Here is a 14,247-nt window from a genome sequence, read left to right as displayed (position 1 = left end):
TTGTTCCAAAGAACAGCTTAAGCCTCCAGTTGATAGAGCCAACAGCTCAGAGTTTGGGGCCTCTGTCCCTTCACCAGCACATCTTTTTTTTTCTTTCCAAAGCACACACCTGTTTTTTTTTTTTTTGTTTGTTTGTTTTACATTGTTTCCCTTTTAGTTCCATTCATACCTCTTCCCCCAGAAAACAGCTTTCTCACAAATACCCATCCATCCATCTATCCAGCCAGCCATCTATCCTCTTCAATCGTCTGCTTCTTTTCCTTTCTTCTAGTTCTTGCCCCATTACCACAGGAATTGTTTTCTCTTTCTCCTTCTATTTGTTCTTTTATGAATCATTAGAATGATTTTAATCAAAGTCAAAGAGTCTTGACAGCATCAAGGAAAAAAAATGTGTCTATATTGCAGAAATGTGGACAACCAAAGAGCAGATGCTGTCTGATGGGGAAGGGTTCTAGTTACTGGTAACTTTCTATTTTTTACCAGCATTGTACATATTCACGTTTTGTAATCTTTTCTTAGAAGTGGCCTTTTTTTTCACAATAAAAATCAAAAAGTAAAACAAAAAAAGCATATGGTGTCAGCCTCCAAAACCCTTGAAAATGGAAATTCCCTTTAAAACGCTTTTAAAAGTCTCCTGTCTTCCACCTCCTAACTAATTAATATGAGATTTCCCAGTGTAAACATTGACTTTTAAAACCTATTTTTAAGTTAATTATGTTGCTTTTCTGAGTTTTGGAAATTACAACTAGATTGGAAAACCTTTTTCAGTGAACCTTGGCACCTAAGAATGAGAACTGAGTCAGAATGTTCCCGCCTCATCAACAGTCTATTTTGTGAAGAAGGACACGGATGTGGGGTTATTCTGAGCTTGGTTTGAATTCTGGGTCCACTATTTACTGGTTGTGTGATTTTAATTATGCATCTTCTCTGAGACTCAGATTTTTTTTTTTTTTTTCATTTTTAAGTGGATGAATGATACTCATGTTATAAGATTGTTAGAAGTAGTAAATGAGATAACTCAGGATAGTATCTGGCTTTCTGACTACTTTCAAAGGGCAACTTGGAGGAAGGAATGGGGGGAAAAAGGAAAAAGACTTCTGCTTGTTCATTGCCCAAGACACAGCTTTGAGAATGAACTGCTGCGTAGTAATAATAAAATGCTAAAAAAGACTATTCAAGAGAATGTTTCCATAACTCACCTTACTGCCTGGTGGTTGAATGAAGAGATTTAGACCAGTTCAGAGTCACTCCCAAGTTATGTGTCTCAATTTATTTTCTGGCGCCATGTGCCTTAAAGTTCTCATGCTAACTTCTCCTTGGTGGACATACCTCCCCCAGAAACCAGAACACTGTCATTGGCATCAGGGCAGAAGTTTGGAGGAGGCTGGGTCAGGGGACAGTGGGCATGAAACAGCAAGTCCTGAATTACTGCCGCCACTAGAGCTGCATAGGAAGAAGCACTTTGTTTGCATCCCTGCCCAAGTGGTTCTTTTACACAATGGAGGAATCTAGCAGTTTTACTTCCTGCACGAAGGAGTAGAGCTCTAGGCCTCACGTGCCCCAGATGAAGGCTGACTGCAGAAGCAGCTGCTGAGTTGGTCAGAGACAGACTTAGAGCTCTGGGGCTTCTGGAATAGAGAGGTGGTACTTTTTCATGACAAGATGGACTTATAATCTAACAGATCTGGGAGATGGGCTGATGAGGCAGGCTAACCTGACGGACTGTAAAATGAGACATTATGTTTCTTGAGGACATCTTGTGACAGGGAGGCTCTCGTCAAAGGAACCAAAGGGTGAGGGAGGCAGTGCAGTATGAGGGGTGCCAGAGGGAAGAATGGTGGATGGATTTACTGCCCTCAGTCAGACTCTTCCCCTGTCCCACCACCAGAATTCAATTGAACACTGACTCCTCAAGGAGATAGGATGGAGCTTCATGACTAGGTTTGGTAAGAAGTAGGCATGAGAAGGCTGCCTGAACTCACAAAAGAAGCAGAAATAAGAGTAAGTAAGGCTCAGAAATGAGAGAGAGACTTTTGGATGCCCAAGAAACATAGCTACCCTGTGTTTCTTGGAGGCCTCAGGGACATTGGGTTACATTTGGAAAAGGAGAAAGCAGGCAGCAGGACTTGGGCAGAGAAAATCTTAGGGAAAGAATGCTGACAGAGCCTGGGAATTACTCTGCAAAAGATATAACAAGGTACTGATATAAAGCAACCTCTGGCTCAGGTTGATAGGTAGGTGGTGAAGGGTGCATAGGACACACAGAAGGGGATCATCAGAGCTTGAAAGTTAAGAAAGGAAATGTGAAATGCCACTGCACAAATATTTGCTGTGGTCAGTTAGGATTTTTTTTTTTACCAATTCCCAAGGAAAAAGAAATTGGAAATATTGGAGACCTTTTGCATAATTGAGAAAAGATATTTAACCTACCATTGTCTATAGTAGCAAAAACTAGAAACAACCTACTTGCCCATTAGTAAGGGATCATATAAATAAATGATAGTTCATGCTTAATATGAAATATTTTACAGGAGATTTTTAAAAAATGAGATAGATGTCTATGATTAGACATGAAACAATGCCTAACTGGGGAAAAATGGAGTTGGAGAATAGCTGTGTAGACTATAATTCCACGAGGGAGGGAGGGTATATGTCTATAGGTGCATAAAAAAAGGTCTGGAAGGAAATATAAAAACTTTTGATGGAGTTTACATCTTGGCATAGCTGGAATCTTTAACTTTTTCAATTTAGATGCCTGGATTGTGAGGGCTTTAAATAATCGAGCATGTATTTTTATTTTAAATTCAGAAGAAACGAAGAGTAACATTGAATTTTTAAAAGGACCCCTCTGTATATGTAATGGTTCAGTCCAGTGAGGACTCAGTCAATCTAAACCAATTATTTGACTGAATTTATAAAGATCCAAAGTTCTAGGCTGAAATGCAATTACTATCACAGTCAGCACTTGGGTGCCTAGGTGGCCTGAGATGGCAACTTCTTTCAGGATGGAGCTGCCTTCTTCTTCTTTCCCCCCCCCCCTTTATTGATTAAAATATTACATATATGTCCTTATCCCTCCTTTGTCCCCCCATTCCCCACTCATGCCATCACCCCCTAGTGTCTGTGTCCATTGGTTAGGCTTATATGTATGCATACAAGTCCTTTGATTGATCTCTCCCCCTTACCCTCACCCTCCCTTACCTTCCCTCTGAGGTTTGACAGTCTGATCTATGCTTCCCCGTCTCTAGATCTGTTTTTGTTCATCAGTTTATGTTGCTCATTATATTCCACTCACAAATGAGTGAGATCATGTGATATTTATCTTTCTCTGACTGTCTTATTTCACTTAATATAATTGAAGCCGCCTTCTTTAAAAGGATTCCCACATGGCTTAAAGGCCCTCATATCTGGGGAATTTAGGACTACAATCAGGCCAGGCTTGGAACCATTTCTGTTGGTTCCTTGTGCCAGCTCAAAGTCAGCCTTCAGGAGGGTCTGGAGCCTCCAGAAAACCACCAAAGGCATGTGGGGGCTTAAGAGAGATTCTCTGCAGGGAGAGCTACTGAGGACTCTGGGCCAGGGCTACCAGGAAGAAAAAAAGGTAAATCCTGTGATGCTAACTTCTGCAAAAAAAGAAAGAAAAAGAAAAAAAAAAAAAAAAAAAAAAAGGGAATAGAATGAGATCTAGTGCCTGTTTGGTTATATCAACAACTGGAGATATTGAGACAGCATTTCTGGGGTTAGCATTAATGTTATTTTGGGAGTTGGTGTTAGCATTATTGGATTAGTCAGATCCCATCTCTACATTGAGTTTTGCCACTGGAAAGCAAAATGGAAAATCAAATTCATTAGATTTCCTCAGTTTCCCCTTTCCCTCCACTTGCCTCCTTTTTCACAAAGTAACAATTTAATATTATTCCCTTTTCCTCAGTGGAAGCTCTGGTTGAAATATGTTCTGTATATTTTGTAAAACTGGTTGTAGCTTTTATTTATTTATTTATTGCATCATTTAGAGCAGTGTAGTGGCTGGGTCTCAAGTAGACAAGGTATTAAATTTTAGCTTGATCACTCTAGGAGTATGTCTTTAGACAACTTAATTTAACCTTTCTGGGTTTCTGTGTTGACATCTGCAAAACTGAGCTAAGAAAACCTATTTCATTTATTGTGAAAATGAACACCTGTATCTACAAATATTTTTATACATATACTTTGAAATGGTTTCCAGAAAAATTTTGTATCTGCAGGTGAATTTTTTGTTTTGTTTTGTCAATCTTCATTCAAGGATAATTTTCTATTGATTTTTAGAGAGAGTAGAAAAGAGGGACACACACACACACACACACACAGAGAGAGAGAGAGAGAGAGAGAGAGAGAGAGAGAGAGAGAGAGAGAGGGAAAGAGAGAGAGGGAAAGAGAGAGAGAAACATTGATGTGATAGAGATACATCAATTGCTTGCCTTCCACAGGCACCCCACCTGAGGGCCAGTTGTTGAGTCTGCAATGGAGATACATGCCCTTGACCAGAATCAAGACTCTTCAATCTGCAAGTTGATGCCTATCCTATGAGCCAAACTGGCTAGGGCTCTGCAGCTGAATTTTTATGCCTTATGTCAGATGTCAAGACCACAAAATCAATCTTTTTTATTGTGGTTGATGTCAAAACCAGTAATATTTAATATCTAAATGCCCAACTTAGGAGGACGAGATACCTTTCTGACTTTTTAAGTAGAAAGAACTCTATGCCTTGTATTTTTAAATGTCCCATCTTTTACAGACCACATGTACACATATATACATACCTACATACAAACACATGTAACAGCTATTATTATTATTTCTTCACTTCAATAAAATTTGGAAAGTACAAGAAAAAAATTTTAAAGAAGAAAAACAATAATTATTCTGGCAGAGGCAACCACTGTTGAGATTTTGTCATATTTTGTTTTAATCATTAATCATTAATACAAAGCCCATCTCATGGGGGCATTAATGTGGAAAACAAGTGTGTTCAGAGAGCCAGACTACTAGTACCCAAGTCTTAAGACCTTCTTCTGCCTCCTCTAGTGGAAGCCTGGATTGGTGTGAGAGAGCTCCTTCCTCTGCAAGTCTGTTTCTGGGCAAGGGTCAAGTCAGTGCTGGATATTAAAACTGAATACGAGTACTATCAGCAATAAGAGGAAGAAAACTGAAAATAATGAGGGAGGGAGGGAGAGGCAAGGACATAGAGGTATAGTTACTAGAGTTGACAGAAAAAAGACTTTCTACATGGTATGATGGAAGGAAACCAGGCTACTGCCCAAGCTGACACATTGCCTGTCAGCCTGACTTCAGGGTTCCCAGGACTCGGCAGGAGAGCACGGTGCAAACAGTATGGGCCCCAGAATCACATATCTGGGTTTGAGCTCTGGCTGTTTCCCTTTCTACAAAGGGAATGATCACTTGATAGAATGGTATCCTGGCTCTATTTTAGCTCTAAAATCACATCTTTATACTTTTCACTGTGGGAGGCATATGGCTTCATTTTAATAATAATAAAATGATAGAGTTAATACTTTAAGCTCCAGAGGTAAGAGTCAGAGAGTTTGACCATGAGGTGTTTTTGTTTGTTTGTTTGTTTGTTTTAAATATATTTTATAGATTTTTTTACAGAGAGGAAGGGAGAGTGATAGAGAACTAGAAACATCAATGAAAGAGATACATCGACCAGTTGCCTCCTGCACACCCTCCTCTGGGGATGTGCCTGCAACCAATGTATATGCCCTTGACCGGAATCGAACCTGGGACCTTTCAGTCCACAGACCGACGCTCTATCCACTGAGCCAAACTGATCTCGGCTGGACATGAGTTTTTATAGAGGGTAGGAGTGCACTGGAATATCTGAAGGGGGTGGATGAGTAAGACTGATTGGGAGAGGGGTGAAGATAAAGCAATGAGAAGTTTGAGAAACATTTCATCAATGTTAATTTTTTAAGGATGATTCTGTAGTGTTACTGGAAGGACTCTTCCCACTGCTTCCCCAGTGCCTGGCACAAAGTAAACCCTCAGTAGATACTTTGAAATAAATGAATGAATGGAGCAGGTTGGAGAGGAGGAGAAGAAGGGCACCAACTAGACAAAGAAAAGAGCAGAGGCCCCTTGTACCAAGCCACTGAACTAAGGAGAAAGTGCAGAGCCCTGTGACTTAACCATGGTCACCCACCCTCATGTCACATGGACCCAAAAGTGCCCTCCCTCCTCTTAGCCTCACCTTGGTAATCATTCCAAAGCAACGGGGAAGTCTTTAAAGTGTGTCTTCAATTAAGCACCTTGCTCTAGGTCCAGAAAACTGCCCAAATAAACCTCTAGCTGCTTTGAGCCAGCTGAGAATATTCAAACATTCTCAATGGCATCCTTTCCTTCTCAGAAAAGATAATGACCATTCCTCCACTTCGGTGTTCTCATGGTTAACCGGAGAAAACCCCTGATAATGACTATGGAAACTACTGGAAACTCTTCTCCCTGAAGCAGACCGGACTGGCTCAGACAGCACGTTTGTTTCAGTCCCACTGGGCTCTGCTGCTAAGAAAGCATCGCCCACGGCCATCTGGGTGCTCCCAGACTCCCCCCAGTGCAGCTCCTCGTTTGAGTTGGTGTCTCACTGAATTTGTGGTGCTTCAAGTGCAGCTATTTTAATTGCATACAAGATGTTTAAAGGGCATAAATACACGGCAGCATTTGGAATCCTGATCGAGGGCCCATAGAGAGGTTAGGCAGTGAGTTTACTGCATACCAGGCTCTGCTCTAAGCACTTTGCAAAAATTAACTCACTCTCATCACAACCTTAAGATCTAGGTACTCCTAAGTACATTATTTTCCCAGCTCCCGTTCTTACAGATGATTATTATCACCCTCATTTCACACATAAGAAATGTGAGGCACAATGCAGCTAATGACCTCTGATGTCCTCCAGCTGGTAAGGGGTAACTCCAGGCTTTGCACCCAGGCAGTCTGGTGGCACAGACCACCCTCTTAGCTACGACACCTCACTGCCCCTCTACATGCATGTCCTTGTGAAGGCTGAAATGAAGACATGCTGCCTGACTGGGAACACACAGGCACCTTAGTTTGGGGACTTCTGTTAATGGGCTTTGTACTCCCACAGTGCTAAGCAACCAGGATGTGCTTCACAGCATGTTTAGATTGATGACAATTTTCCCCAAATGCATGTGAATATCCTGCCTCCATTGAGCCCTAGCCGCGGTGACACTTATGGGATGCCCTGGGGGATCATTACTAAAAAGCTTATGGGTATTAACAGAAACCAGTTAATGTTGAGAGATTTTGTCATCATTAGCCATCAACTATTTTTAAATTATTTTTTCCCTGATTTCAAAAGTAATACACAGTTATCAGAAAAATTCAAACTTTACTGAAATATATAAACTATTCAAACATTTAAGTTAATCATACATAACATTAGGACAGTATCTAAAATAATTGAGAGAGGATTTGACTTGCTTTGTAAGGACTTAAATATAAAGAACTCTCCATTTTTTTAAGGGCTAGCTTGAGAGGCAGGGGTTCATAGAGTAATTTTTAAGTTGTCTATAAATGTCTCTTTAGAAGATAAGTCTATTGAGACATGTATAAGAAGGTGAGATAAGTTCATTACCTTTTTTTTTTTTTTTAGTTCATTGCTTTTTTAGGAGCTAACTGAACTTATATAAATGCTCAGCTAGGTCCCTCAGAGCAGCTTTAATCTTAGGCTAGAATGGGAACTACTTGGATCTAAAATATATGTGTAATCCCAACTATTTGCTTTTGAAAATTAAGAGTAAGGATAGGGCCTCTGTCTTCAGGATCTCATCTTTCTTCCATAGCCATGGTTGCTCCTCAAATCATGTCCCATGGAAGGATCCCACTAGCTCAAGAGCTTTCTGGTCCTGCTACCTCGGACATGGCGAAGAGGGCTCTGGGAGGCTCAGTGAAGACCTTGGAAAACTTCTGGCTTTACCGCTTACTACAGTGGGAGCTTAAACTCAGAGTGCATCTTCATGCTCTTATTTGTCAACAGGGGTAGTGCTACTGTTCCGTCTCTTTCTTAAGGCCATCAGGAAATTATATGAGGTCAAGAATATGAAAAAGCTTTGTAAACTCTTCCTGCAGCATGTGCAAGTTAGAGGGCAAGGCGATAGTTCCTCACTGCTTTAATATCTGCCTTTGGGAAAAATTAATATTAGGTGGAGAAAAGTGCACTCTGAAACCTAAAATCTTAAAAAAGGAAGTTAATGGCTCAAACAAATGTCAGATTTATTTATAAGTGGTAATTAATGGAAAATGAACTTGGTGTACTGAGCAGTCAGAGGAACATTTGGGTTTCAAATCCTCTCTACCCATCATCTCTCCTTGAAAGGAAAAAAGAAGAAAAGAAAATAAAGAAAAGAGGAAGGAAGGAGAGAGGGGAGAAAGGAGGGAATAAGAAAAGAGCAGAAATAAATAACTCAGGGGCAAAGGCACCAGAGAGAACATATTTGTTTGTCCAATTCCTCTTGTTTGAGCTCCTCCAGGTTGGAACTGGATCTCCTTCATCTTTGTGTGGCACATCCTAGAGACTATTTAGAATGAATCATATGGCATTGCCATTTTTATAGACAAAAACAGTCTAATATTGGCAATGCCATATGAGTCAACCCCCAGTGTTAGATGAAGAGACAAGAGATCTAAGGGCTATATTCACTCAGTCAGTTTTAACCTGTTCCCATAAATACCTATTTTCCATTTCCAGGACCTGGCCAGAGAGGTGAGATTTCCCTTTCACTGTCTGTTTGACCCTTAAGATACATGCCTTTCTCTTTTAAAGCTGCCTTTGGTGTTCTCTTGAATTCAACAATTTCTAAATATTAAGTACATGCTGTACTAATGTCACTTCCTTATGGTCTTCATACCTCTACAGAAGAGGCCTCATTATGAGCCAACTTTAAATTTCCATTTTTGTTGATAGATATAATAGGCTCTAGCCAAACAAATAGATGTTCTTCCCTATTGTGTTTACAGATTTTTTTCTTTCCTTCTTTCCTCCCTCTTATTCCCTCTCTCCTTTATCCTCCCCCTCCTCGACCTCTTTTTCTTCCTTTCTCTCCCTTCCTTCTTTTCTTGCTCTCTCTCTCTCTCCTTCCCTCCCTCTCTTCCTGCCTCCCTCCAGCCTTTCCTTCTTTCCTTCCTTCCCTACCAGCTGAGCTAGGTAGACTTGAGTGAACTAAGAGGCATGGCCAGGCTTATATCATGGGTTCCTAGAGAGGACACAGGACAGAGGTTATGTTGAATGGGATTTATGTGAATCAAGTAGATCTCTAAGTGGAGGTCATGAACTTCAGGTCCTCCTTCCATATATTTGTTTCTTTTATTTACTTTTGCCTGAAAGACCAGGTTTGACAGTGTTTGGCATAACGTTCACACCGTCACAACAATTTTTGCATCACATTGTGCAGAGCAGCATTGCAAATGCTGTTTTTATCATAATAACTATATACAGAAGCCTAGGAAGGTACAATGATTTTATAAAATACAGTGGCCATCAGTTCCTCCTTGATGCAAATCCAAACAGCAGTAGAGACAGGGCCTGGTAGAGGTAGCATGATGACCAGGTGGACACACTAGGATGTAGTCTCAAAGGGCAGGCAGTGTTATCTGCTTTGTTCCCTGCTGCACCTGGGGCCTACAGCAGAGCTATGAATGACGTGTTGTGAGGGAGTAGGCACTTAGGCCTCTAAGGCATCTTTATCTGAATTAATGACACAGATAGTGGGCACTCAGAAATAGTTGTTAAAGGGATGAACAGGCATTGTGGTTCAACTATTAAGTTAAGGTTATTGTAATTCCATAACAACTCCGTTTACTAGTCATATATCCCCTCCAAGCCTCTGTTCCCTCATTTATAAAAATGGGGATTATAGTGCCTTTCTGGCAGGACAGTTGAGAAGATTAAATGAAAATTCATGAATAGCATTATGACCAATATAATAGTAGTCACTTATAAATTCTAGTGTCTTTTCTTCCTTTGCCTTTGTAGTTTTCTGAAGATTACATCTGTGTGTATGTGAGAGTGTGTGTGTGTGTGTGTGTGTGTGTGTGTGTGTGTGTGTGTGTATGTCTGTAAAGGGGCAGGGAGGCCAGGAGGCCAGGAGAAACAATTTTTTTGGTTCATGTTAATCAAGATTTCTCAAACTCAGTTCAGCACAGTGCCTTTTTAGGCTGTAGAATCCTTTGTTGTGGGAGCTGTTCTGTGCACTGTAGGATATTTAGAAGTATCGATGTCTCCATCTACTAGAAGCAGTTACTTTCTCCAGGCTTGACAACCAAACATGTCCAAACATGTCTTTAGATATTGCTGAATGTTCCCTAGGAAGCAAAATTGCCTCCTGTTAAGAACAATGGACTCTAGTCACCCATTGAATAATTAAATATTTCAATTTATAAACAAGTTGTCAGGTACTATGTTCAGTTGCCTGAGGTTATAATATATGTTTAAATATATATAAAGCCAAGGTATATACAGAAAAAGAAATCAGCAAAATATCAAATTAAGCTATACAATCAACCCATAATTATCCATGAAGTGAATAAAGATTTAGATAATAAGAATGTTATTTCAGTCACACAATTGCCCTGCACTAGATTGGTTTAGACTCATCATATTAATAGTAGTCAATTTCCTGAACACACACTGGCTAATACAAGTGTGCATGGAGAGAAATTGCTTTCGTTTCTTAAATGTTCCTGGAATACTCACAAAGTTCCCACAGGTTATTAGCAAACTTAAGAAGTAATAGCAACTTTTATACTTACAGGTGAATTAATGACTTCAGTCCCCGGAAAGTATGTCTTGAAATGGACTTGATGTTGTTGTTTTCTATGAATCTGCAATAGGTTATAACATTTTTGTCAGCCAGCTGTAAAAATCTGAGAGCACTTGTCCTGAACCATTATGTTAAAAAATGTTGTTGTTGTTTTTACTTACAAATACTCTAAATGTGGAAGACCAATAAAAGCATCATCACTGATCACATCAAAGGAGTTGGATGTGAATAACCTGCCCAGAAAGAGTACACAATGAAAATGGTTAAACTGACAGATTGTCAATTTATGCTGCTTTATCTCTCAAAGAATCGGGTGGGAGTTGTGTACAGAAAAATGCCTGGGTGTCTGCTTTCTAAAATGTTATCTATTTAGGTAATTTTTGTAGCTTTTTTAAAATCCCCAATTATCTCCTCACCAAATGCTCACCCAGGAAGGCGGGCTTTGTGGCCCACTCATCCCAGTGATGGATGCCACATGCCCTAGGTAACTTTTTGAGATACAATTTGGGCACTATGACAGCCAAATCAACATTTTATGCATTTTCATGAAAAAAAACCAAAAACAAAACAAATCACACACTAGGAATCTTTCCTTTGCCCTAAAAACTTCTGGAACATTCTGACCATCCCAAACAATGGTGCTTCTGGATTTTAAGCCACTATGATATCTCTTAGATGAGCCATTGATACTGGCTCAATGAACATCAACTAAACTCCTTCTATGAAAATAGAACAGGAATTTCAGAGGGAAGGTGGGGGTGGGGATGGGAGATTAACTGCATACATGCATATATGCATAGCCCATGGACACAGACCATAGTGTGGTAAAGGCTTGGGAAAAGCAGGTGCAGGGGAGAGGGGGTCAATGGGAGGAAAGAAACAAAAATAAAAAACAAAAAACTCATAGTGGACATCTGTAATACTTTCAACAATAAAGATAAATTTAAAAAATAAATAAACTTAAAGAACAGAACAGGCTGAAGGTGTGAAATAATGAGCAAATCATGCACTTCAAGTCACCAGAGAAATAGCTTCTCTCACTAGTTTCCCTTATGTTGAATCAGATGTAAAACAGAGTGGGAAATGCTTAGGAACAGTCTTAGATCCAGTTTATTACTAAATAGTTTAAAAGAACACTAACTTGGACAAATTTATTTGCAATTCAAAATCCACAGGGATTTGGTTTCAAAATCACCAATGAAAAGGAACATTAACCAGCAGTCCTCACACCCTGTCGAACTCTTTGGAAAACTTGCCGATTTCCTGAATGGGAGGCTTAAAAGAGATGATCATAGGCTAAACAACACAAAGCGGGTTTTTAGAGTGAGCATTAATTTTTGGAAATCGATAGATAAAATAATACAAATGAAAAATAAGGTTTTAAATGTACTGATGACAAATTTATAATAACATTCAGTCTACATGTTAAGTTTCTTGTGCAGGGGAATCTCATATTCCATCTGTAACTATTGTCCAAAACGTGACCATGATCATGGACCAGACCAGATGTTAGACATAATTTGACAATTCACATCTCATATATACTGTTTAATTGCACTATTGAAAGTTCAATATTCTCTGCTATAACATTTTTGACCTTTACTTTTGTAGTGTAGCAATTAAAAATAACACACACTAACTAGTTTAGTGACTTCATCTCTCTGAGCCTGTTAACTAAGGAGATTAAAAGGAGGAGACCTCGCTTTCTGAACAGTTATGAATAACTTATTTGAAATCTGAAATTGCTTCAAAATAATCAGGGGAGGAGACAGCCGTGACTTAGAGGTGAATTGAGCATGAGGTGATAATTTTTGAAGCTGAAAATGAGTACATGGGAGTGAACTTTATTATCTCTACTTTTTATATGCTTATGCTTGAAATTTTTCATAAAAATGGGGGGAGACATGAGCCAAGCAAATGAAACTAGATGATCTCTTGCACTTCTTCCTAAATTATCAATCCTGGAGTGATATTGTATTCTCTTTTACCTCCCTCCCTCCAGTGTCATAGCTTTATACTCAAGTAATTCACCACTGAAAAGTCAACACTGACAAATAGTCATACATTTTAAATGCCCTTAGTTAAAACAACTTCAAGTGTGTATGATTTTAGTCACAACTTTGGCAATTGCCTCCTCTTCGTGGTTCTGTAAAACAAGAAGATTATGTGCCTGTACTCCAAGATAAGCTAACATCCAAAGACTTCCTGAGGCTCCACATTTTCATTTCATTCTGTACAGATAGCATCAGGGGTGGAGAGAATGGAATAAGGCAGAAATAGATACAGAGAAATACTTCCCATGCTCACTGGTTTACCAACTGTCTCGTGGGTGGACCAGAAACTTCATAATCATGCACTTCAAGTCACCAGAGAAATAGCTTCTCTCACTAGTTCCCCTTATGTTGAATCAGATGTAAAACAGAGTGGGAAATGGATATTTGTGGGCAGAACCTGCCCACACATGTCAGGGAAATAAAACGTAGGTATTTCCACTAGAATTTTTATCTGCTTGTTTTTGCTTATCCCTACCATCTATAATACTACCTGTGCCGTAATGGATATTGAATAAATATTTGTTAAACAAAGAGGAATTCACTCTACATTAAATTCTGGGCATTACCACATTACTAGATTGGTAAGAACAAGGACTTATCTTTATTTGCTTTTGTCTCCCCAGCCCTGAGCACAGTTTCTGGCAGAATAATGTTTGTTGAAATAGATTTCAAGGATTAAACTTCTGATTAAAACTTCAACTACATACAAAAATATGGATGACTTCCACAAATTTAAGTCAAGGGAAATAAAACAGAGCACAATGAAGTATCTCCAATAGTATATACTATAGGACCTATAAGATAATACTTATATAAGCAACAAAACCCAGCAAAAAACCCCCCAGCAAAACTGATTTATGTCAGGATAGTGGTTACCCTAGGAGGCAAGTAGTAACTGGAAGGAGACATAAGGGGAGTCTTTGGGAATAGTTATAATGTTTGGTTTCTGGGTGCTAGTTATAAGAATGTTCACTTTATTGAAAAATCATGGCAGGGGATGAGTTAAATAGGCAGAGCACAGATGATTTTAGGCCAGTAAAAATACTCTGTATGACACGGTAATGATGGATACATGTCATTGTACATTTTCCCAAACCCAAAGAATGTGCAATACCAAGAGTGAACCCCAGTGTAGATTATGGACTCTGGGCGATAATGTAGGTTCATCAATTGTAACACATCTATCACTCTGCTGGGGGAAGTTGGTAATGAATGGATGAGGCTATACATGGGTCAGGGTAAGGGTTATATAGGAAATCTCTAAGTCTTCTGAAGTTTTCTGTGAACTTAAAACAACTCTAAAATATAAAGTTTTAAAAAGTTGAGATGTATATGTAGGGTATATGCACTTTTCTTTC

At 39.3% G+C, this 14,247-nt stretch overlaps 1 protein-coding gene across 1 annotated transcript in view; it reads right to left on the bottom strand.

Moving 5' to 3' along the window:
* LGI1 (leucine rich glioma inactivated 1) overlaps positions 1-14,247 on the bottom strand; it is a 39,185-nt gene that overhangs the window by 9,360 nt on the left and 15,578 nt on the right. The window contains exons 3-4 of the mRNA XM_084903921.1: positions 10,997-11,068; positions 10,825-10,896 (exon numbers count right to left, since the gene is read on the bottom strand). Of these exons, the coding sequence (XP_084760047.1) occupies positions 10,825-10,896; positions 10,997-11,068 (144 nt within the window). The remainder of the gene's footprint in view (positions 1-10,824; positions 10,897-10,996; positions 11,069-14,247) is intronic.

This window comes from Pipistrellus hanaki, assembly GCF_964339955.1.
Source record: "Pipistrellus hanaki genome assembly, chromosome: 14".
Taxonomy (NCBI): Eukaryota; Metazoa; Chordata; class Mammalia; order Chiroptera; family Vespertilionidae; genus Pipistrellus; species Pipistrellus hanaki.
Note: the sequence above shows the minus strand (reverse complement) of the source record. Positions and strands in the feature narration are given on the sequence as shown.